Source organism: Phyllopteryx taeniolatus, chromosome 2, assembly GCF_024500385.1.
Source record: "Phyllopteryx taeniolatus isolate TA_2022b chromosome 2, UOR_Ptae_1.2, whole genome shotgun sequence".
In the NCBI taxonomy this organism is placed as follows: Eukaryota; Metazoa; Chordata; class Actinopteri; order Syngnathiformes; family Syngnathidae; genus Phyllopteryx; species Phyllopteryx taeniolatus.
The window spans coordinates 31,242,391-31,268,634 of record NC_084503.1 but is presented as its reverse complement, the minus strand read 5'-3'; the positions used below and the strand labels follow the sequence as shown (position 1 = coordinate 31,268,634).

Genomic DNA, 26,244 nt, shown 5'->3' with positions numbered 1-26,244 from the left:
TTTTGCAGTTTTTTCCTAAAATTGGTCAATTAAAATGTATTGAGCATTTTTAATTAACAGTAATTTTTAAATGTATTCATCTAATTGTAAAAAAGATCAGATTTGAGTTTTATTCCAAAAACTGGTTATTTATAGTTCAATTGTTTATTACAAATAAAATGTGAAAATTAGCATGAATTATTACTTTATTACCAAGATAAACTATTTTATTGTTTCATTAATTTTGCAGTCTGAAGGTTATTGTGCATGCGAGACTGTTAATTCACTTGCATGTGTCTGCAGATACTCACCTCTGGGACTTATTTGCCTAGTGTGGGGCCACTCACTCATTGCGATAAATAACATAGCTATGCGAGCTTCCTGGGTATCCCCTCACTTGCATTCTATTTCTAAAGATGTTTAGAATTTACATACAGTGAGTATGGAAAGTATTCAGACCCACTGAAAAATGTCACTCTATGTTATATTGCAGCCATTCACTAAAATCATTTACATTTTTTTCCCCACATTAATGGACACACAGCACCCCTTGACAGAAAAAAACGGAATTGTTGACATTTTTGCAGATTTATTAAAAAATAAAAACTGAAATAACAATATTTAGACCCTTTGCTGTTCACATATATTTAACTCATTTGCTGTCCATTTCTTCTGATCATCCTTGAGATGGTTCTACACCTTCATTGGAGCTGTGTGATTATATTGATTGGACCTGATTAGGAAAGCCACACACCTGTCTATATATATATATTAGAGCCCACAGTGAATGTCAGAGCAAATGAGAATCATGAGATCAAAGGAAATGCCTGAAGAGGTCAGAGACATAATTGTGGCAAGGCCCAGATCTGGCCCAAAAAAAAAATACAAATACAAAAAAAATTCTGCTGCACTTAAGCTTCCTAAAAGCACAGTGGCCTCCATAATCCTTAAATGGAATATGTTTGGGACGACCAGAACCCTTACTAGAGTTGGCCGTCCGGCCAAACTGAGCAATCGGGGGAGAAGAGCCTTGGTGAGAGAGGACAAGAGGAACCCAAAGATCACTGTGGCTGAGCTCCAGAGATGTAGTCGGGAGATGGGAGAAAGTTACAGCAAGTCAACCATCACTGCAGCCCTCCATCAATCGGGGCTTTATGCCAGAGTGGCCCGACGGAAGCCTCTCTTCAGTGCAAGACACATGAAGGAGTTTGCTAAAAAACACCTGAAGGACTACAAGATGGTGAGAAATAAGATTCTCTGGTCTGACGAGACCAAGATAGAACATTTTGGCCTTAATTCTAAGTGGTGTGTGTTGAGAAAACCAGGCACTGCTCATCACATGTCCAATGCAGTCCCAACAGTGAAGCATGGTGGTGGCAGCATCATGGTGTGGGGATGTTTTTCAGCTGCAGGGACAGTAAGCCTGGTTACAATCGAAGTAAAGATGAATGCGGCCAAGTACAGGGATATCCTGGACCAAAACCTTCTCCAGAGTGCTCAGGACCTCAGACCGGGCCAAAGGTTCACCTTCCAACAAGACAATGACACTAAGCACACAGCTAAAATAACGAAGGTGTGGCTTCAGAACAACTCTGTGACTGTTCTTGAATGGCGCAGCCAGAGCCCTGACTTAAACCCAATTGAGCATCTCTGGAGAGACATGAAAATGGCTGTCTACCAACGTTCACCATCCAACCTGGCAGAACTGGAGAGGATCTGCAAGGAGGAATGGCAGAGGATCCTCAAATCCAGGTGTGAAAAACTTTCTTTTTTTATAAATTTCCCCCCAAAAAATCAACAATTCTGTTTTATGGGGTGCTGTGTGTACATTGAGGGGAAAAAATGAAAAATTATTATAGCAAATGGCTGCAATATAACAAAGTGAGGTCTGAATACTTTCCGTACCCACACCACACTTCAGTTGTACAGTCAGGTCCACTACTTCTGTCCTGCAAGCTTCGCCTCTTGTCCTTGTCCTGTCCTATATTGTCCTGTCCTTCCTTCACAGGGTGTTGCACTACTGCCCCATACAATAATCTAATCCAATCTAATGTCATTGTACTAGACATAATGATTTACTTTCCTCATATTTATTACAACTAAAGTCCTGTCTTTTGTTGTCTTCTCTTCCTACAGTATATTATTTAGTTATCTTTTCACTGTCTCTCCCCTCTGCTTTTTCTGTCACTCCCCTTTAAAACTTTGTTCTGTCCGAATAAATTTTCAATAAAAATCCATCAGAGTGATAGTTTAAAAACTCCATTGTGGCACAGTGAAACTGTTCCCACATGAAAGAGATATAGATCCTCCTTTCTGTTTGACCTAAATGCTGAACAGGACAAAAAACAAAAACAAAGAAACAAACAAAATAAAACTATCAAATACTTGTTTCATTAATTAAAATTGAATTATAAAAATAAAAAATAACATTTAAAAATAGCACAAATTATTCTTCTCATTATTATTATTAAATGAAATAAAAACATATTAGAGTAAAACATTATTTGTTGATTTTATTTCCCCCCCCTACAATTGGTTAATAAAAAATGCATCAATTTATTTAGCTAATTAATTTGTTAATTGTATTAGTAAATAAAAATGAATAACTTTGTATATTAAACAACTTTTACATAGAGTACATTAAAAATGTATGTTAAATAATTTTAAGTATTTTAAAGACAAAAGCATTAGAATGTTGGATGTTTCTCTCTGCATGCAGTAGACTTGACGCATGACGTCAACTAAGGAGAGGTTGACAGAATTCATTGGTTTTAGGTTGGTTTATTTACACTTGACACAAACTATTTATCTATTATCTGTAGCAGTTTTTACTGAGTGAGAATCGCGTAACATTTTACCTCGTCTCCGCTGTACTGCTTAAGACAGTGCAGGAAGCGGCAGGTGTTGGCTAGCCAGAAGGAGACCGTCTCAAAGTCATCTCCACGTTTCTGACACGAAGAGGAAATACACAAAAACACCTTATTTTAAAAGACAAAATACAGACATAATACAGTGGTACCTTGATTAGAATTTAATTCAATTCCTGACCACACGTGTAACCTGTCACTTGTATCGCAAATCAACTTGCCCGATTGAAACGAATGAAAAAGCCAAAATTGCAGCTTTCATTGCCCAGCCCCCCCCCCAAAACACAAAATTTTTGTAACACACTTTTTACTATGAAAAATACTACTCTACAATATTGTCCTGTATAAAAACATTATTTCAATGGACAGTGTGCTACTCATCATCACACATCATCCACTTCTTCTTTGTACTCACTTCCTTAGGGACACATGGTTAGAAAATCCTAACTTGAAGTAGGGGCACTATTAAATCAATGTATTACAGCCATGCAGGCTCACTGTAGCTCCAATATGCTGTGTGGGACAAACCTTGAGGATCTTCTTGATGCTGTTGATGGTGGAGGTGAGCAGCGTGCGGACCTTCTGGTCGTCGTTGACATAGTCGGCATGCCTCAGACACATGAAAAGGATGAAGGCGGGCAGACCTGGAATTAGGTTGACGGCTACGCCACGAGGCTTCAGCTCTACGCACACAAGAAACACATGAAACAAAGTTCTTAGTGTTACTAGGTAGATTTGTACAAAGTGAGCAGGTAAGCAAAAACATAGCTTTGAAAATGTGACAGGAACACCACATTTTTTTAAACTCAGGATAGTATAGACCTCCACGGCAAGTATCTCCAAAACTCATACACATATATTTTGTCAACAAGATTTATTAATTATTCACAGTGAAATTAAGGAGAATGCTAACATAAGGGAAGGGAAATTAATTAACTCTTTCTTTGTTATATGCAAATTCCTGCAAACTACTCCAAATCCATCTAGTTGACTTTTGGTAAGATGTTTGCGGTAGCTGACGTCCGTCTGTCATCAAACAGTCAATCTTACCAAGGATCAAGTTCTTGACCAGTTTCAGCTCATCCTCCTTCTTGTACTCCAGCATTCCCTGGAAGTCTTTCTCCCGGCGAGGAATGTTGACCGGGTGGATGGGTTCGTCCACCATTTGACCTGGCGACGTCTGACCCTCCGCTTGACCGGCTGGAACGCGCACAGTGCACATTGGTTGAAAAACACAAGCCTCTTTCACACACAATCATGCAAAATTGTCACATCATACAAAACATTTGACTGACAGTGAAAACTGCTTTTGACACAACAGGTCAGGAGAAGTAAGTGTCATGTTCTAAAATCCATATCCCTGCCCCGGCATTGTGGTTTGCTTTAACCCTCACGAGTGTTGATGCCATTTTTACCAAACAGTAATGTGTGTATCTGTGTGTGTGCACGCATGTGGGGGGCGGGGTGTTGGGGGAGATGCAGATAAATGAATATCAGCCTTTTATATAGAACCTAGCTAAAGCAGATTAGTATCAGGTTGGCTTTGTCCCTGAAGCAGGCAGCATTAATCCGACTCTATCTTTTATACAGAATCCGGCCAAGGTGGAATATTGTTAGGTTGACTTTGTCACCCTAAAAAGGTTGGAAAAATTGCAGCTTTCATTGCCCAAACTGTTTGACTTTCACACAGCAACATTGTATCCCGTAATCAGTGGATGTCACACTGGATGTGTGAAGATGGATAAAATACTTTTAAGTTGAGTGTCAGGTGTTAAAATCAACACGCCTGTCCAGACATTGATTAATTCCCATCGAAACTGACGCAGTCCCACCTCTGTTACATCTCTGATACTACAGGGTGATTGAAAAGTAACTCCCTATTTTAAAATACTTATAATTTATTCATATGTTGTAATATTTTTCTCAATTTTTGTGTGTATATTCCATGATTGAAGGAGCAAGTCTATTCTACCAAACCAACAACTTTGGAAGAACTAGAAGTTATGTCTTCCATCCCACAAGAGTTCCATGTGAAATCAGTTAATGCGCTTCCCAGGCGGCTTGAGACACTGGTGGCTAATGCTGGCGCCCATATCAAATTTTAAATAAAACTCCATGCAATACACTTTCTTCTCATGTTCATTTCTTGTAAGGATTGTAGTTCAGAAATAAATTACAAGTACTTACAAATAGGGAGTTACTTTTCAATCACCTGGAAGTTCCAAAGTTGCAAAAATGCCACTTGTGACTTTTTTCAGTGACATGACATTGATGAGGTGCCCTACCTCCCATCTCTCCAATCCTCTTGGAGTAAACCTTCAACTGCTTCTTGAGCTTTCGGATGGTTCGGTCCTGCTTTTCCAGCTGCTCCATGAGATCCTGAACCGGTGACGGACGGGAGCAACAGACACAAAGACAAACAGAAGAAGAGAGTGAGGACAAACTGCAAAAGCCTCCATTTTGAAACATCTTTTCACTTCTGCCCTCTAATGGTTAATCACAACCCTGTCTATGAGGAAGTACTTTAAGGCAGGGGTTCTCAAACTTTTTGGGTCCAGGGCTTACATGGGAGGAATTTTTCCAAGGACCCTGTCGTAATCCTGAAGCTAAATTTACTGTACAAAACTGCCATGTGTACCTTTAAATGCCACTGAAATTTAAAAGATGTACAAAATAAAGTCATGTTACCATAACAGATTCTCTTTCTCTCTCTTTTTTTTTTTTTTTTTTTTTTTTTTAAGAAAAAAGTTATGAGGAAAAAAAAGTTCAAGATTTCTTTTTAATCTTTACAAGAAGGAAAGTCAAGTTTTTCCAAGATTAAGAAGCAATATTATGATAAACTTAAGGGAAGAAAGTCATATTTTCACAAGTGGATTTAAAAAATACAACTTTATTCTTGAAATAAAAATATGCCTTTTGTTCCAATAAACTGTACAGCTATTTTTGTAATATGCCCTTTGAGAAAAACTATCTATAAATGGATGTCGGATTTATCTAATGCCACAATCATATCAGCGTTTTTAATTTTCCCAAAGCTAAGGTAGGAAGGAGGTAGTAATTGGTTTATGATGGTTCTTTTATATACCATCGGTCACCACATGTAGGTATGCACTTTATAAAACGATATGACACAATTTGTTGCCAATTATTTTTTGGACCCCAAGCAACGGCTCACGGACCCCATCCAGTTTGAGAACGCTTTAAGTTTTCTTATAGGCGATACAGTGGAACCTCTATTGTCAAACACACTTTAGACAGAAAGATATGACTCAGTGCTCCTCGTGAGCATAATTCTGGGCATATGTTTTGCTTGTTTTGTCTTTTTGTTTGTGTTTTGCTTGTTTTGTCTTTTTTTGTGTGTTTTGCAACATTTATCCATAAGCTCGACTGCAGTCATGCTTGATGTCAATTAAGAGGTCAATTAAGAAGTCAACATAACATACCTCACGAGACCTTAGCGTGTTTCGAGAGCACGGTTCAGCCTGCATGCGTTTTAATTTTTCCTTCAAAGTAGCAGCGTCGTCATCACCACCACGTCATTATGTTTTGTTTTGATATTTTACAGTGGTTAACTTCTTAATGATAAAAATGTTGAAAAATCACACATCATTTATGCTTTAGTGTTTGAATATTTTCACACTAACAGTACTTGATTTTACATTTGTATGACTGTAAGAAATATAAAAAAAATATACAGGAATTTTCTTCTACAATTACAGTTACTTAGCTAAGGTTTTATAATGAAACAGTTTGACCCATGACAGATTATTTACTTTTCTAACATTTCCTTGGAAGTTTTTCCATCGACCTGCATCCCGGAATAGACCGTGTTCAACCATAGAAGTTCTAAACATTATTTCTTATCTACTGATAAAGGCCAATAAACACCTGCAGTATCTTTAAGAAAATCACGGCATATATCACAGCAGAATTCAAACATTTCCTTGGAGACAAAAAAAAGCAAACACAAAGCAGAAGGTTTTTTTGCTCTGAAGTCAACATGATAGCTGCTGAGCTGACTTGAAAGGAAAAATAGTTTAGCAGGACTTGTAGTTGGCAGTTAAAAAAGAGGAAGAAAAAAAGGTGCATAGCTGCTCCGCTGTGAGTTAGTGTTGCTGCGGTATAAAGAGTTACAAAAATAAACAATATAATAATAAGAAACAAATGCTGTTAGTTCTAACGCTCGTGCAGAACACACTAACACACACAGTATGTACATACAACCATCCGGCGTAAAATGACGACTCGCGCCTCTCGGGATGCTGCGGGATCGTCGGCTACCTGCTCCTGTCAGGGGATACCATCCACATGTCACACAAGTGTGTGTGTGTGAGTGTCAAAGCAGTGATCTTTAGGGAGCATCATTTTAACTAACTAACTTTGTCCAACCTCGTCACATAATCAGATTTTTCCATTATTTCTTTCTTTCAGTTTAATCACCAGAATGTGCATTTATTTTCTTTTTCAAAACAATTTCTAGTCTTATTTGGAATTTACTCTAATTGAGTAAAAGATTTATCAAATTTAAAAGCCAAATGAGAACATATTTTATTTTGTTTTCATATAGCTGGAGGCTGTATTTTTATATTTACAAACAATTACTATTTTTTATTCCTAATTATTTTATGCTGTGAAGGGAGCTGCGATTAGCTGGCGACCAGTTCAGGGTGTACCCCGCCTCTCGCCTGAAGGTAGCGCCCGCTACCCGAGTGAGGATAAGCGGTACAGAAAATGGATGGATGGGAAAGGAGCATTTTATTTTGTGTTGAGTGAAGCCCAAATCATTCAAAAAAATAAAAGTTTGAGGTAGACTACTACTACTGCTACTACTAATTTTCACTTTAAATCAAAAGTGATACAAATATAGAAACGATTCTTTATTGCTTTGTATTAAATCAGCATTGTAATGTCAGACTGTAGAAAATATGCATGTTAATTCATCTTGTACTTAAGAAAAGCCAAAAAGGTAAGGTTTTATCAGTAAACGGGTTCTAATTTTGCATGTTGTTGCTGCTAACTATTCAGGTTAATTGGAGACAATACAGCTTCTCTTTGTGCTTTATTCTCTCTCTCTCTCTCTCTCTCTCTCACTCACTCACTGCTGCCTGCTTCTGAAGGTGCGACCAGCGCAGGCGCCATTGTACCTTCACATTGACCTGCCTGTTACTGGCAGCGTGGTCAGGCTGGGGAACGGTGATGATGGAAGCGGACCAGTATCATCTGTTGTTGCTCACATGGGGTTCAGTTGGTTTTCTTATATACAGTAATTACCTCCTATATCACAGTTCACGCTGAGCGGGCCCGCTATATCGCAGATTTTTTGTGTAAATGTTATTACAGTTTTTTTAATATTGTTTTTACAATATTTTTTGTGTTATCCATTGCTCTTCCTCTCTCTCAATAGATTTTTTACATGTGTTTGTGTTGTTTTAAACGTGTGTTAACGAACTTAAAAGTTTTAAATGGGATATTTCTATATCACAGATTTCACTTCTTGCGAGGGTTGAAGGGGGGATTACTGTACATGTAATGCATGAGAGGTGTGGTTCTTGAGCTTCTCAATGTGTAGAGCCTTGCGTTAACATTTGTTGTGAATTGGCACTATATAAATAAAAGGGACTTGACAGCACAGCATACCAGGTTCTCATTGGTGAGCCGGGTGATCTCGTGCTGCAGACTGGCCTCAATGCGGGCCTCCGGGGGCAGCTGGAGGTTCTGGGCCAGGAGCTGCTGCTGCCGGTTGTTTTCCTCTTTGACGTTTTGTAGCTCGCCACGCAGAGATTCCACCTCGCTGTCATAATTCCGCCGCTGGGTCTGCAGCTGGTGCTCCAGCAGCCTGGCAGGTAGGAGGGTGGTGAAGACGAGGTGCGGAAGTGGGGGTGAGAGATCAGGATGTGAGGGAAGATGTTTAAGTGGGGAAACAACACACCAGGGATGAAAAAAAGATAAGAAATTAGACTCCAAGTGTGACTTCAGAGGTTAGTTATTAACTGATACTCAACACAAATCAACTGCTAATTTTTAGAAAAGACAGTTCAACCTCTTCATTATTGAGCACGTTTCTTCACTATTGGACCAAACCAAATAATCACAGAACACGGGCACAAACAAAACAAGGGGACAAACAGAGATGGCCTCACACACACATGACAGACAGAGACACGCGCGGACATGCACATGGTACGCGCAGATACACATGGACAAAAGGACACACAAACACAGACAAACAAGCAGACAACTGATTCACAGACACACACATGGGGACACACGAACACCTACACACACAGACAAACATGGACATGGACAACACACAGGAACACACAAACACAGACACACCCACACAGGCACAGAAACACACACATTTGGACATATGGAGAAACACATGGACACATGGAGACACACACAGACAGGCACACAAATACACGCACAAACACATGGACGCACACAAGAAGACACAAACACGCATAGACGGACACACAAACACGGACAAACACAAAGTGATGGACAAACACGGATGCACACACGGACACATGAAGACACACACACATATGCAAAAAATTCATTAGATGAATTAAGATATATGGCAATTTGTCAAACAGTAAATTAAATTTTGAAGACAACAAAACAGACTCAAAATGGATCCGTACCGCCTGTGGCTGAAGTTATTTTAGCAGATTAAACATTTTTTTTTTTTCCCCCCAAGCTCCTACGGTGTGTAGCTGGTTTAAACATTCAGAATGGTACCCTGATGCTTAGCTTTCATTCAACACACTAAAGACTCATGAACACTGTCTGTGAGTAAGAATATGGCATGGTCAAAAATAGGACTGTGTGTGGCTTCTGGTATCATTGTGCAGCTTTTTTGCCCTCAAAACATTCAACCAATGTTAACTACTGTATTTCAATCTGTAACACTAATACTGTCTTTAACAGGAAAGGTAGCAGCTACAATGAAAATTTAAAAGGGTGATGCAGAGTGATCGCGCACTATGCGATCCCTGAACCTTCAGTAGGATGAAGAAAGGTCACACAGTTACACCTGATGGTCTCCTTTAAGCCCTGATTAACCAGCCACAGCTCCCCGTCCTCATTCAGCTTTTGGAAGTCTGGAGCAGCCGATCTGACCGACGCACAACACAAATTAAACAAAAAAGGAACATGAAAAGCACAATGATCACATGAGAACATGCAAAGAGGGTGATAAGGAGAGAGACTGGGTTATTGAGCATGATGATTTATTAGTGTGACTATGCTACATTGACTTCAAACAATGAACAATATATATATATATATATATAAACCTAATTAAATTAAAATGTGTTTATTGTACATAAAATTATTTTGTATTGCTGTTTATTGTACATTTAAAATTACAACAGTATTCATGTATATTGTTATAATTCATCAAAATCTGAAATAAAGAGCATTAGCACAAATGGGTCAGAATGAAGAAATTAATAAATAAAATACAAAAATAACATTTTAAACTTGGTTTGTAATTCTATTATTCATAAAAGTAACTAATTGAATGAATAACATTTAGTAAAGCGAAGTCTTTCATGACACATGGAAGTATATAAATTTCACAGTAAAGGTAACCTAATTTAAAAATATATATATACTTTTTTATTACTTTGTTGTTATTTTATATTAAATCTATTTACGATTTCTAATGTGTATTTATTATTCATATTGAATATTGTATTTTTTAACTTTTATTATTTTTGATTTTCATTATTAAAAATAAAACTTCAAATCTTCCGAAGGGGGGAAAAGGAGGTACTAATTTGAGGTGAAGTGGCTTTTCAAGGAAATATTATTACACAAAGCTGATTTCAAGCATGATGCAGTTTGTAGGTATTTGACTCGTTAGTTGGCGTGTTAATAAAGATGACGACCATAAGCAAAAAGGAAAAAGGAGGAATAACAACATGGGAGAAAGAAAAGCACAATGTACAATTTTGCATATTTCAGCACAGGGCCACTGTGTAAAAATATGGTGTTATCAGCAACAGAGTGGCGTATGGTGAATGAGATAAGTAAGAGGGGACAACGTGGTGGCTCAAAATGCTCAATAGACACAACATTAGCTACACTTGGACAACGAAATGAGGTCCAAAAAAAGTTTGTATAAAAAATACTGACTACACCAATATAATACTGACTACTGTAATTTCTCGTGTATAATGCACACCAATGTATAATACGCACCCCCAAAGTTGACCTCAAAATTCTGGAAAATCCTACCTATGCATAATGCATTTTTACAATGCATGATTTTGCTTCTACCCATATGATCAAAAGATTAAGTATTAGCTGTATGTTGTTAGTTTTTTCACAAAGAATTATTTTCAAGTGAAGCTCTTTATTTGAACACATAATACTTTATTTTTATTTATTTGCTCATATTTTGAAAGTTCACAGCCCTACTTTTATTTAGTAAATGAGAAAACACACAGTTGTGCTCAGATGTTTGATTACCCAAGCAGAATTTGTAAGATGGGTACAATTCTTTAAAGAAAACATGAAAGGCCAGGCGAAACACTTATTTTTTTTTTGTAATGGGATTCAAATTAAACGGTCAAGCATTTCAGAAAAGCATTATCATTAAACAAAACATAACCATAAAGCAATTAATGATGATGGTTGTTCAGTCATCAGTCATTTTAAAAAACAAAAAACAAAACAATATTTCACAAATTCTGCCAGGGTATGTAAACTTATGAGCACAACTGTATATATATGCAGTCATATGTACCCCTGTCATATTGGAATGAAAGTGTAGGCTATACTTTTTTTTATAACCACTAGGTGGCGGTGGCATATGAGAATGAACGTTTTACACCTTTCTCATAACCTCTAGGGGGCGGTGGCATTTTGGAATGAAAGTATACAGCTTTTTCATAACCTCTAGATGGCGGCATACATTTATAAAATGGGAAAGTTTTTGTCCATTTTCCCCTATTCCTATGTATAATGCGCACCATTGACTTTTGACAATTTTTTTGGAAAAAAAAAATGCACATTATACACGAGAAATTATGGTAGTTCTAATAGACTTGCTTCTTTGCTTACCAAGTTCATTACAATATTTTATATAAAAATACATTTTTAGCATTAATACCTCTTTTAAGCAAGACTTTTTCATACAGCTCTTGAATTGGATCTTAATAGATTATGTAGGTATACTTAATGTTGTGGTCACTGAGTGTATTTCTATCAACAATACTGTTACGAGTTGTCTTTTTATGAATCAAATTGAGCTGTCCACCTTTGCATGAAACATGAACAAGGAGGGTTTCATGCAATACACATTCCATGACAGTGAGGCTGATAACTCCTACAGTGTTCAAACTCCTGCAAAGTTAGTAGGAGGACATCACATCAATGCCGAGATTCGTCACTACCTTCATGAACTGCTTAATAGAGCTATTTGGAAGCCAGAAAACAACAACCTCAGTAAACTCTACCTGGACATGCTGTTAAAGATACCCCACGAAAAAAAGGCCTCATGGTGTGCAAGCAGTAAACATGAGTCACTCTTCCCGCATGGCCATGCATGATCGCCTACCACGATGCATGGACCACCTCATCTGTTACCTGAGCCTACTCAGCAGATGTCTGACTTCTAGCCGCTTACACGCAAACATGGGGGATCTGCACGGGACACGTCAGTCTCCAAGTTAGCAACTGAAGCGAATGCCATCGAGGGTTGGCGTCAAATCCGAGGCTGAGGGAAGAATCGGGGGGTGGGGCTAGGGGGGTGAGTGGAGTACCTGTTGGTATCTTTGAGGCCGATGTAGGCTTGCTTGAGTTCATCAGCGTCCTTCAGTTTGGAAATGTCCTCTACATGGACAGCCACCTCTGTCATGGTCTCCTATAACAGACAAGAGAGGGGGAAGGTTTTAGAAGGTTTGTTGTGACATAACATGGGATTATTATTTGTTATCAAAATTGCAATTGTACAAATGAATCAAAATGAATCAAAGTTTATAACAGCACCACTGTGTTCATCTGGTAAACGTATACACTACCAGTCAAACATTTGGACACACGTTCTTCCAAATAAACAAACAAAAAGAGAGTCCTGTGTGCAGCAGTTTGTGAAAACAAAACCTGAACATGACTGATGACGATCACATACAGTAGCTGCACTGAAAGGACACAAGTGTCTGCATGAAAAATTCTAATTTCTGACTCTGCAGTTGCACATCAAATTGATTTTACTGGACTAAAAAACATTTCTAAAAGGAGGCTTTTTTTATGTAACATAAATTATTGTAACATTCATGCAGGACATTGTGGTGGTTTAAAGATACCTTCTCATCCTGTGGGAACGCGTGGATGGAGGAGAGAAGGTAGAGACAGGAGCGTTAGACACTAAGGAGAGTGTAACCAAAAACACTGAAAACACATGACAACTCAAGAGGAAGTTCACAGATATAAGGAACATATCAAATATCATATTAGTAGCAAAATGATATAAAAAACGATGTCTAGATAGAGGGTACACTTCAGCCCAGCATACATTAGGTACACTTTCACAATGTAATGACCTCCAAGACAAGACATTCTGCCTTAAAAGATTTTAAAAAATGCTCTTTTGAGGTATTATATGTTCATTAGTGTGGTTGTAGCTGGCAAAAACACTGGATGATAAAGAGACCTGTTTTTAATCATTTGGCAAGTCACATAAGTGATGATGAAATATGAAATATTAAGATCATACAGTATTTAATTAATCTTTAATACAATTTATCAATAAAATTTACATTCTATTTAATGTATTAATGTATTCAAATTAATGCACATTTGTTATATTTATACATTAGATACATTCTTATTCTTCATTATTAAAGTATTAATTATCACAATGGCTGTTTTAAATTTGTTTTATTTATATTTTACATTCATTAAATTAAAATGTTTTAATTACTATCATTTTATTAGTTTTTAAATGTTATTTTATTACTAATTAACTGCTGAATTCTAATGGTAAAGTATTATACAAATAATTTACAAATATTGAAAACAGTTATACACCACATTAGTCTAAAAAAATACAAAATTAAATATGTATTTAATTTCTACTGATATTTACAAATGTTTAACTATTCATATTTTATAATACCTACCGAATTGTTATATCAAAGTATTACACACAATTTACAAATATTGGAAACAGTTATATTTATATAGAAGTTGAAAAACCACAAACGTACATAAATTATACTGATATTTATAAATTATACTGATATTTATAAATGTTTAACAATTCATATTTCATATTAATCCATATTCATATATTGATATATAGATATATATATCACATATTTAAGCATTCAACATGACAACAGTGCCAACAGCAACCACAAAAATGAACAATTAAATCATTAAAAACCTGTGCGAGTCATTCTCATTAGTCTTGTACATGTATACCGAATGAAGTAGCCCGGTGAATATACTAATGATCAGACAAACAGTTCACATTGGTGAATATGAATAAATGTACAACACAAACGGGACAAAACATCTCGTCTACCTTGTGCTGCATGGCCTCCTTCTGGCTGACCAGCTGTGAGCGAAGGATCAGCACCTCCTCCTTGCGCACCTCCAGCTCCTCGCTGGAGGAGTTGAGCTGATCCAGGAGCACCTTGTAGGCCGGAGAGCCCGGCGCGCCGGCGCTCGCGGCTGTGCCGCCCAGCAGGCTTTGCCTCATCTCGGCCAGGTTGTGTTTTAGCTTCTTGTTCTCTGACTCCAGTTCCTGACGCTGAGGGCATAGAATGTTCTGGTTATAGTTAGAAGGCGCGCATAGAAAGCCTAAGTATTTGAACAACTCACCTTGAGGGATTCGTACTCCAGCTCTGCCCCACGCACCTTTTTTAACTCTGACTCATCCTAAAAAAAACGAGCAAAGTATTACCTTGAAAACATTAAAGGCAGTATTTCCTAAAATAGTGGGTTTTTTGTTTGTTTGTTTTTTTACGCTATGGAACCTTGAAATTCTGTTTACTTAACGTTGAAATTATACAATATGTTCTGATGTCCCCATTATTTACTCCAAAAATCAACAAACCTCTCTATACTAAGAACAAGGCAGAGTCCAACTTCTCCACCCTTTCTCTTTTTTTTTTATTGACTTCAATAAGACCGTTCCCTCAAATAAATACAGTAGTTCCTTAAATCGTGGCCTTAACACAGTAGTGATGTAATTAAAATGATCACAATATACAAGTATAATAACATAATAATACAAAATGCAATATGGAAAAATAGATTATCTACTATTTTATATTTTTACATGGAATTAATTTACTATAATATATCATATATTCAAATGTGTTTTATTTTGATTGAATTCCATTATTTTTGTGAAATAAAAATACAATTATAAACAATTAATAAACCATTAGTGCATATAAATTATGAAGTTTTATTTTAAAACCATGAATAGAATTACAGTACAAAATGCATTGTTCACAAATAAAGGCCTCTAATAATAAAAGGCTCACCTCTCTGCAGTTGAGTAAATTAACTGCAATAGTGTACCTAACATCCCCAGGCAGTGTATATTAATGGGTTGCGAAGTAGTGATGCTTTCAGTGGCTCATTATTATTGGATGCATTGTATGGGTGTGCCTGTGTGTGTACCCTTGCCCGGGCCCTCTGAAACTGCTCTTCCTTGTTTTCCAGCTCATTGCGCAGCGACTGCTTTTCTTGCTCCAGCTCTGTGAGTCGCTTCTGCAGCTTGAGCGTGAGCGAGGTATCCATTCCTCGTGTCAAATCCTGCAAGAAATTCCATTAAATATCTACTTCTGCTTTCACCTGAGTACAGAAATGCAGCAAATAAAACATCTAGACACGTTTGAAGGGAAGTTGCGTACTTCTACGGCACGGGAACCTTCTTCCGATTCGGCGAACTCGGAGTTGTAGGTGTACTCGGATTCGTTGCTGCTGTGGGTGGAATCCGTTCTCCTGTGGCCAGGCTTGGAAATGCGCTAAAAAAAGAAAGCAAAATGAGTGGGAACACAGGGGGAAAAAAAATAAATGCATGTCCCGCACCTCTTTGAGGTCGTCGTATTTCTCCTCGAGGCGAAGGTGTTCTGTCAGGAGATTCTGGTAGCGAGAGCGCTCCTCGTTCAGATCCGTCTCCAGCTGCTGAGTCTCCGCTGCAATCGCACGTGCCATTTTCTCTGCGAGAAGACAATCACACAACAACATTCAAGTGACGTTAGATTTGGATCTTGTACAAAGTCTCCTCCAGTTTTGGGATGTAAATAATCGGAATGTCACGATATTCACATTATCAGAATATCGCTGTATTAAAAGTGCATCAATATCGTTATGGTCTTGTTTCAGTATAAAATAATGAGCTGTTGTAGTTAAAATTTAGTTTTGGGTCGGCTATAAGTAGCCATGTCGCTTTGCTGGGCTGGTGCTCTCTCTACTTCCTTGTTACAATATATGTTACAATTGATCAAGATTTTAGGATCTTACAAGGTGGAAAAAAACAGCGACAGCAACAATAGTGGAATGACAACCAGGGAGCACGAACAACGATGACAGAGAGGCAAAATATTCCCCATCCATGGCCTTATTTAAGAGAATGTTGGATGTTTTCTCTGTAATCTGAAACAAAAATACAAGTATAGTATATTTTTTTCATTTATCAAGTGCTAATTCAGTCATTTTTTTAAATTCAGTTCACAATGGGGGTTGGGGTTGAATCAGTACTTCTTTTTAAAGAGTATCCGTACTTCTACTTTATTACAGAGAGAGTATTTTTGTCATCTCTCGTCTTGTTAGTGTATGTCTGATCAGGTGTCCCAATATTTTAGTCCAGGTGTGGGAAATCCTGTTAATTATGAGCATTTGTAGTTTAATTTTCATCAGAGGGTTTTTTTAGTTTCATGGCGGGCCCAATTAAATGCTCCCAGGACCTGCCACTGGCCCGCGGTTTGTAGGTTCTAACTTTAACTCACCTGTCATCTGCTGACTCTGTTCCTGAATCGACCTGTTCAAGTCGTCTTTCTCTTTCTTCAGCAAGCCGTTCTGATCTTTCAGTTCGGAAACCATCTAACGCAGAAGATCCAGAGATGACATTGTTACAAAGTCTTTATATGAAAACCCTATTACACAAACTACATGTAGAGCAGGGAACCATATTTAGTTAAGGCTAAGTGACTTGTCCAAGCCAATTAGTGAAAAAAAATAATTATTAGGTGTTAAAATGACAGACATTACTGAAGTAAAAAGGTTTTGAAAACTTTGAAATAAAAAAAAATATTATCTATGTTGTAGCCACACTATCACATTACAGTATATTCCTGTGAACATTTCTTTTTATAGATAATAAATGTTTACTTGGTGTGGAAAATTAAGTATTCAAACATTTTATTTGATGAAATTGAGGTGCCCAATGGGCTCTAACATCTTCTAAAATCAATAGTTTTCTTGCTCTTAAACAGCTTAATATGGACCCTGAACCCATGACAGTGAAACACTCAGAAACCATTATTTCTTCTTTTTGTTCCTACTTGACTAGGCTACAAGCTCTTTATCATCATATGGCGGAATGATGACTGAAACACAAAGACATAAGCTACAGTCAGGATGCTAAAACACAAGCACAATACTGTGTGCGAACCTGCATTGGGGCAACTCTGTGCCCATTGCCCCCTCCGTCTCTGAGCCGGCTAAATTGAAGAAAAAAAACGTTTGCCTGGGATGTTGATAACATATTTTGTCATGTACCGGTAACTAAAGGATTCTATGGGGGATGAGAAGATCACTTTTAATTGACACTAATGTTGAGGGTCTGTTGACAAAAGTTGACAGAAGTTAGCCAAGGATCAATATCATAGAATAATAATAGACTACTGGCATTTCAAGCATTTCTTGTTTCTGAACAAGGACAAGATTACCTTCTCTCTACCTCTACTGTGTATGTGCCTACTTCTCATGACAGTTTTGAAGCCTAAAACTTGGACGGTGGTCTCTGACCACAATATATCAAAAGTCTAATGTACAGTATATGTGCCATAAAAGCTGTCAGATTCCTCAAATTAAACTGTGTGAATTAAATTGAACCTATGAGGGGGAAAAAAAAACTGAATTTTAATCTAAATTAAAGAGCGAGATTACATTTTTGGCTCATATTGAGATCTCAAGTGCAGTTGCAAACACTAAATGTGAACATCTTAACCCGAGCTAAAGGTGTCCAAAACAAATAATGCTTTCACACCCAAATTATTAGTTAACCTTCAAAACAGTTGCAGAACCCACCCCTAAGAAAAAGCTTCCTGGGCCATTGCGAAAGACCTACCACATGAGGAGGAAAAAAATTACCAGGAACCCTTTTTTCTGAAGAGTTCCTGTGGTGTGAACATGCCAAGTTTCTGAGAAAATTCTTTGTTCTGAGGTTAAGTTCAATAATGTCCCTGAAGAGCTGCTTTGACGGGGAAAACGAGAATTCTATTCTATAATTACACTGCTAGAAAAAAAGTTACATTTTAAAAAAAAAAAGTACCGGGAATCCTATTAAAAATGTTTCGTTTTTTTGTGGTGCAAAAGAAGGTAGGGGAATGTTGATATAAATAACAGAAAATTAAAGGATAGTTCAGAAAACCTTCCTAGTTCAGTTCACTGAATATCACACAAAAGGAAGTGGGGGGGGGGGGGGGGGGGGGGGACTGGTGATCAACAATCAGGACAACTGAAAGAAGAAACAAAATTGTAACGTACTTTCTCCATTTCGCCCCTGTACGTTTGCACCCAATCCTCAATGATCTTCTTCTCCTGCTGCGTGGTGCTCAGCTCCTTCTTCAGCTTCTCCAGCTCTTCCAAGAGACAGTTGACTTGGTTGCCTTTGCTCCTGGCCTCCTCCTCCACACCACGCAGGCGGCCCAGCTCCCCGCGTAGCCGCTCGCTCTCTGTCGTGTAGGTGTTCGCCAAGCCTGCGAGCCTCTCGTTGACAGACTTGTTCTCCTTGGTCTGGTGGGCCAGATAGAAGTCAGACACCTCCCCCAAAAGACACAGGCACACACACAAAGAACACAAGGCCAGGATGGTAAGATGATACGAGTCCTACCTGTTCGTCGACCTTTCTCTGCAGCTGCATGATCTTGTTCTCCATGCCCTTGTTGAGCTTCTTGAAGTGCTCCACCGAGCGGGCCTCAATCTTCAGCTTCTTCAGCTCGCGCCTGGCCCTCATCCTGCGGATGCAGCACTGGAGGTAGACGATGGAGCTCAGGCAGCGCTTGTACCAGCGTCGAGCCAGCCAGCCACGGGCGCGCTTCTGGATGATCACCGCCTTGTGCTCGCGCAGAAGCTACAGATGCCGGCACAGGGGAGGAAAGAGAAAAATATAAAACTAAAAGCATTTGGAAGCTCAAGAAAACAGTTGTAAAGGCCTGTCTTTGCCAGGGAACATCGAAATGACTCAGATAAGGCTTGAGGGAAAGTAGTGTGGTCAGATCAAGCCAAAGTTGAGCTATTTGGTATCAATTTAACCCTAACCTAGGGGTGTGAGGTTTAACACCTGAAACTCACTTCTCCCACCCTGTTCTGATTGGAGGATGCAGTGTTGCTGTTTGAAAGTGAACACAGTTGTCAATGTTAATGATTATGGGTGCAGATGGCTCCCTGAGATGGCGTTTCGCACTTGTTTTCTCTTTTCCCAGCCATAGGTCATTGTATTATTATTATTATTGTTTATTAAAAAAAGATGAATTGCATGTGTGTGTGTGCATGTATGTATCTGTGTGGATGAGTGGTGGGAGGGGATTGATTTTAACAATGTAAAGCACTTTGAGATGCACATCATTGTATGGAAAGCGCTATAAAGTTTGATTGACTGACAGAACGTCACGCTGACATGTACGTGCATCTAGTTACATCAATGTGATCAGTGGCATTGAAAAGGGCTGTACTGTATTTTTCTATGATATTTCCATTACATCTCCAGTGCTTTGAAATATATGGGCCCCTTCCTGATCTCAGATTTTTTTGCATGTTTATCACAGATGTTTGGCAATTTTAATATCTCACAAAGATATATAAAATGCAGTCTCTAAATGCTCATTTTATTTGTTATGGACAAGAAATTCAAACCCTTTCTGGCTATGTGAAAAAGTATTTATGAAAAATAAATGGCTAAATCAAAGTCTGGATGGACTTTAAGATGCTGTCGAATGACAAACGGGCAGTTCATGCTCGTGTGCAAAAAAATACCCCCCCCCAAAAAAAATACAAATCAGGAAGGGGGCAAATACATTTTTCACGGCATTGCAGAAGCCTGATCATGTGTGTTCTTGTATGTGTTTGTATTACCGCCAGGTACTTTTGGCGGGCCATGTAAGCTCTGAGGATGGTCTGTATGGCCAGGGCGGCCGCCTGCTTCTGCCTGTAGTGTTTCCTGGCCACGTACATCTTCTGGTACTTCTGGATGACGATAGCGGCCTGAGTGCGACGCATGAACTTCGCCAAGCTGCAGATGAGAGAAACCCAAATGCAGATGTGGAACATAAGTTTTCAAACCAGTATAAGACCAGGTGCGAGTGACCCACCAGCGAGCCTGGTATCCTCTGGTGAACCTCTGGATGGTGATGGCGGCATCACGCATGCGCATGTACTTTTTGCGTGCCAACCAGCAACGAATGGTTTTCTGGATGCGGATGCAGGCGGCGCGAAGCTTGTCAGCTCTCAGCTTCTCCAGGTAGGCCACCTGGCCGGCCCTGAAGAAGATCTTGGTCTTACCAAACTGGTATTTATCCTGATCCTGGTAGAAGAATAGAGCGGTTAGACGTCATGAAGAGATGGAAGCATTGAGAAGAGGGAACGTTTGATAGATGAACCTGCACTAGCTTCTCCAGAACGTTCCTGCAGGTTAACTTCTTGTCAGAGAGAACATCCTTCTGCTTCATCAACACTCTGTACCGGCTGAAGAACTCCTGGTATGTCCATCTGAAGTGAGCACACGCACACAAAGTCATTAAGCATGGGCATTTTTCCAAACAATGACTTAGATGATATATAGTGGTGCCTTGAGATACAAGTTTATTTTGTTCTGTTATGCTTTCAAAACCCTTGTATCTCAAAACATATTTCCCCTTTAAAATTAATAGAAATTTCAATCATATTTAAAATGTTGCAGGGCCACATCAATGCAATTTAACTTAACTCATTTATATTTAACTCAAGAAATTCTTATTTAAAGAACAGCAGCTGATAAAGTGCTGTACGTAACATCGAACATAAAAACCAGAAATATAGTAATAATAATATTACAATTCTAGGAATAACAGTAAAATAATGAGTAAATAAAAAATGAAATAAATAAATAGATAGTGGTACATCAGAGGTGTCGAATAAACAAATAAAAACATCTTCATTTTAATATACGACAAGTGCTCCCTTCACATTGGCATTTGAAATATAGGCGGTCCAGAATTTTTTTTTATCCTCTTGTTGCCCAGTCTAATCAGATTTAAGATGTTATAGGACCACGTTAATCCACTTCAATTAAATCTATGACGTTTTGAAGACCATTTTAAGGCAAACGTAAAACCACTCATTCACTAAATTTGACTACCAGGAGAGGGCGGTTATATCAAAATATTTTACAAAGTTTTGAGAAAATATTTTGTATTGTAATTACTGTTATTTTATTCATTTAATTTGTTAATTTTAGAATTCAATGTAATTTTTCAGAATAATTTTGTTTTTAGTTTGAGAAAAACTGTAAACTTCTTAAGGGTACCACTTCTTAACATCTTGGTAATATGAACAGTTAATGATCAATCCTTCAATTAATTGTTATTTTCCAAATTTTTTTAAAAGGATTTTCATAAAGTTTGCTGAACTCCTGCCTTCAAGCCAGTGTTGTATTGAGGAGAATATTGTGGCTCTCAGGTGTTGTGCCACAGAATTAATGCAGTTCAAATTCACATAGATGTCATGTCATGCAAACTCGTATTTGCAATCAATTTTGTACAATCACAAGATAATGTGAATGTATGGGAACTAAGAGAGTTTGGTGAGATGCATTGATACCTGGATGGGAAACCTGCTGCGGAGATGCGGATTGTCTCTAGGACGCCGCAGGCTCTCAGCTGCTGTACCGCACGCTTCGGGTCAAACCTGCCAAACCATCACAATTCACAGATTTGTAAAAAAAAAAAAAAAAGTTTGGGACTTGGTACTGGGACTCACGAGAAGGCCTGCTTGAAGTCGTTTGGTTTGATACAGCGGACGTAGTGTGGCGTGGTGGCGTTCAAGGTTTCCATGAGCATTTGAAGGGAGTTACGGAACTATAAGAAAGATGAACCATTATTACCGGGTGAAAGAAATCTGTAGTGTGTATATGACGAGTAACAAAAAGTATGAAACCTGGCAACCGACGGTCTTCTTGTGCTCCTTGGTGCTGGTGTCACGGCTTTTGTCAGGTTTGACGCTGAGACGGGTCCTGCCTCCTGTTCCGGGAGCCTGTCCGGTGGGGCTGGTGGCTTTCCCCTCATCCTTAAATAGCTCCACCAGCAGGTCAAACTGGGAAGAGCAGCCCGAATACAGTTACAAGGGTGGTCTATTGAGATTTACGTCTAAAACGGATTTCATGCTGGATAACGTGTTAACGTGTTAAATGTACAGTGGAACCTCTAAGTTTGAACCCCGTATGGTTGCACAGTTTGGACATTTTATGGAAAAAAATCTGAAGGTCAAAAAGTGTGTTTTGGTTTTTCTTTGGCTTTTTTTGTGTTGCCAACACAGAAGGGTACCAGTGATGGCAAAGAGGTAAAGTGTAATGACAACCATAGAACTGGAAAAGTAACTTAGTGACCTAACATGTCTCCGTCCTGGCTGCTCAGTTCAATATAGCGTTGTCAAAATAGAACTGAAAGTCTGCTTTCTTTAGTCTTAATCTGAAGAAATTTGCCTTCTGGGCACTTTATGCACTGCGGAACACACCTGTCATGTGTCACACATCAACAGCATTAATGGTACGCCCATAAAGTCTAGGTTTATCTATACGAAGGTTAACCTCTTTTTATACTTGTATGACAGTTAAGAATTCTAAAATGTCGATTCACCTCTAGTCAACCTCACTCAGAGTTAACATGACCTGTTATAGAGGTTTTATGACGGCAACAGTTTGACTCTAGAACAAATCAAAGTTTGAACATTTTGCTCTGAGACCAGATTGTCTTTGACATTTGAGGTTCCACTGTAGTTATGAACAGTCCAGCAAAGCATACATAAATCGTCATACTTCAAACTAACTGTGTACTTACTGTTTACAAAGCTAGATTTGAGAATTTTCCTTTGTGCAGAGCTTACATTTTGAGTGTGTGGTATTGATTAGTGTTTGTTAGAATGTTTTTTTTTTTCAGTCAGGTTCATTGTTATACAAAGCCAAAAACTAATTTAAAAGTTATGATATTGTGATATGTATAAGTACAGGTGCATCTCAATTAATAAACATACAAGGTGATTCAAAATGAATACTTCAAAATCATTGCACATTTATTAAGTTTAAAAGCATTGTAATGGACTGAATCAGTGGTCATTTGATAGGAGAGTTATCCAAGTTTGATTGGGTGTGAACGTCACCGCTGTGGTGACGTACTCCTCTGACGCCATTCAATCGTCAAAAAATTACGTTGTTTTTTTTTTTTTTTTACACTCAAAATGGCGACTCCTCAGCAGAAAGCGTTTTGTGTGCTTGAGTTTGCGAAAACAAATTCCATTGTCACCGTGCAGCGTGCTTTTACAACCCCAATTCCAATGAAGTTGGGATGTTGTGTTAAACATAAATAAAAACAGAATACAATGATTTGCAAATCATGTTCAACCTATATTTAATTGAATACACTACAAAGACAAGATATTTAATGTTCAAACAATTTTTTTTTTTGCAAATAATCATTGACTTAGAATATTATGGCTGAAACAGGTGGCAAAAAAGACTGAGAAAGTTGAGGAATGCTCATCAAACACCTGTTTGGAACATCCCAAAGGTGAACAGGCTAATTGGGAATAGGTGGGTGCCATGATTGGGTATAAAAGGAGCTTCCCTGAATTGCTCAGTCATTCAGAAGCAAAGATGGGGCGAGGTTCACCTCTTTGTGAACAAGTGCGTGAGAAAATAGTTAGTTTAAGGACAATGTTCCTCAACGTACAATTGCAAGGAATTTAGGGATTTCATCATCTACGGTCCATTATATCGTCAAAAGGTTCAGAGAATCTGGAGAAATCACTGCATGTAAGCGGCAAGGCCGATAACCAACATTGAATGGCCGTGACCTTCGATCCCTCAGGCGGCACTGCATCAAAAACCGACGTCATTGTGTAAAGGATATCACCACATGGGCTAAGGAACACTTCAGAAAACCAATGTCAGTAAATAGAGTTCAGCGTATACATCCGTAAGTGCAACGTGAAACTCTACTATGCAAAGCAAAAGCCATTTATCAACAACACCCAGAAACGCCGCCGGCTTCTCTGGGCCCGGCCTCATCTAAGATGGACAGATGCAAAGTGGAAAAGTGTTCTGTGGTCCGACGAGGCCACATTTCAAATTGTTTTTGGAAATTGTGGACGTCGTGTCATCCGGCCCAAAGAGGAAAAGAACCATCCGGACTGTTATGGACGCAAAGTTCAAAAGCCAACATCTGTGATGATACCATTAATGCTGAAAGGTACATATAGGTTTTGGAGAAACATGCTGCCATCCAAGCAACGTCTTTTTCATGGATGCCCCTGCTTATTTCAGCAAGACAATGCCAAACCACATTCTGCATGTGTTACAACACCTTCAACAATTAGTGTCCTCAGTTCCCAAACGTAACACAGTGGTAAACATGACCCTGTCCCAGCTTTTTTGGAACCTGTTGCAGCCATAAAATGCTAAGTTAATGATTATTTGCTAAAAAGTTTATCAGTTTGAACATTAAATATCTTGTCTTTGTAGTGTATTCAATTAAATATAGGTCGAACATGATCTGCAAATCATTGTATTCTGTTTTTATTTATGTTTAACACAACGTCCCAACTTAATTGGAATTGGGGTTGTAAGACTTTTTCTTGTGGGGGTATGTTAAAGAAAAAGTTTATGTTTCACCACTTCCAGCAAATATCGATGATATGAAAGATCGAATAACAGCTGGAATCAACACGGTGGACCGCAACACCCTGAGGCGCGTTTGGGAAGAATTCTCATATAGGCTTGTTGTCCGTGCTGCTGGTGGTGGCCACATAGAGCACTTGTAAAACATGAAATGAAAACTTTAAGGTTGTTCATACAGCATATGGGTCCAAGCTGGAGTTTTCTATTGTTTTTCGTTTTTGAAATATTGCGTGCTGATTTTGGTGCATTTTTAAAAAAAAATCACACTGTATTGTAGAAAAGTTCATCTATGCCAGTACTGTAATTCAAAAACTAAATTCATACGTAGATTCATTAGACACATGGATTATACTTTTCAGAAAGTCAATTCCTACTTGAATTCTATATTTAAAATGATTTTGATTGTTCCTTACGTAATATTTTTGAGATGGTAAATTTTGTGTTTTTGTTAGTTGTAAATTAACCTGTACAAAATAAAATAATGAAATATATCACTCCATGTGGAGTGAACCTATTTAATATGAGTTTCACTTTTTGAATTGAACTGCACTAAAATCCCTGCATATTCCCAATTCGGCATTTGCAAATTCGCTGATTTTGCTTTTGGAAAGTATCCTCCCTTATTTGCTGAAAAATTCACCCATTTTCAGTTTTTGTGCTCAGGTCAAAGACATACTTTGGCGCAATCTTGTGGCATCTTGATGTTGCTAGGGTTAATTCATTGATGGTGTTTTATCATCTACAGTCCCCAGTTAATTGAAGACTCTAAATTGCCCGTAGGTGTGAATGTGAGAGTGAATGGTTGTTTGTTTATATGTGCCCTGTGATTGGCTGGCAACCAGTTCAGCGTGTACCCCGCCTCTCGCCTGACGATAGCTGGGATAGGCTCCAGCATACCCGTGACCCTAGTGAGGATAAGTGGGACAGAAAATGGATGGATGTGTTAAAACAACTCAGGACAGAGCACCTTTTGTTTGAAGCCTCCCACTTTTCAAGTGAGCAAATGTATTGGAACATGTGACTGTTGGGTGTTTCTAGTTGTTTAGGTGTTGTCTTTTAGATTGATTGCTTAAAAATTAGATAGTGCTTGTTTTCGGTTTTGGGTTTCACAAATGCAAAACTGCATTTGCTGTGAAGCAAACATGAAGACCAGAGAGCTGTCTATGGGAGAAAAGCAAACCATTTTGAAGCTGAGAGAAGAGGGAAAATGGATCAGAGCTATTGCACAAACATTGGGCATAGCCAACACAACAATTTGGAATGTCCTGAAAAAGA

The 26,244-nt window shown here is 38.4% G+C and overlaps 1 protein-coding gene across 7 annotated transcripts in view; it reads right to left on the bottom strand.

Annotated features, from left to right (window-relative positions):
- myo5aa (myosin VAa) overlaps window positions 1-26,244 on the bottom strand; it is a 95,698-nt gene that overhangs the window by 6,637 nt on the left and 62,817 nt on the right. For 4 of the 7 annotated variants that reach the window (XM_061765696.1, XM_061765695.1, XM_061765692.1 and 1 more), the window contains 22 exons: window positions 22,236-22,391; window positions 22,059-22,156; window positions 21,900-21,986; window positions 20,702-20,810; window positions 20,414-20,625; window positions 20,178-20,334; window positions 18,937-19,176; window positions 18,591-18,839; window positions 16,829-16,922; window positions 15,909-16,039; window positions 15,731-15,844; window positions 15,498-15,632; window positions 14,688-14,744; window positions 14,389-14,616; window positions 12,623-12,723; window positions 9,886-9,966; window positions 8,484-8,682; window positions 7,068-7,133; window positions 5,132-5,225; window positions 3,897-4,046; window positions 3,375-3,529; window positions 2,838-2,927 (listed from right to left, as the gene is read on the bottom strand). In XM_061765696.1, coding sequence (XP_061621680.1) covers window positions 2,838-2,927; window positions 3,375-3,529; window positions 3,897-4,046; window positions 5,132-5,225; window positions 7,068-7,133; window positions 8,484-8,682; window positions 9,886-9,966; window positions 12,623-12,723; window positions 14,389-14,616; window positions 14,688-14,744; window positions 15,498-15,632; window positions 15,731-15,844; window positions 15,909-16,039; window positions 16,829-16,922; window positions 18,591-18,839; window positions 18,937-19,176; window positions 20,178-20,334; window positions 20,414-20,625; window positions 20,702-20,810; window positions 21,900-21,986; window positions 22,059-22,156; window positions 22,236-22,391 — 3,003 coding nt within the window. The remainder of the gene's footprint in view (window positions 1-2,837; window positions 2,928-3,374; window positions 3,530-3,896; window positions 4,047-5,131; window positions 5,226-7,067; window positions 7,134-8,483; window positions 8,683-9,885; window positions 9,967-12,622; window positions 12,724-14,388; window positions 14,617-14,687; window positions 14,745-15,497; window positions 15,633-15,730; window positions 15,845-15,908; window positions 16,040-16,828; window positions 16,923-18,590; window positions 18,840-18,936; window positions 19,177-20,177; window positions 20,335-20,413; window positions 20,626-20,701; window positions 20,811-21,899; window positions 21,987-22,058; window positions 22,157-22,235; window positions 22,392-26,244) is intronic. The other 3 variants (XM_061765693.1, XM_061765694.1, XM_061765697.1) reach the window with 3 other exon arrangements.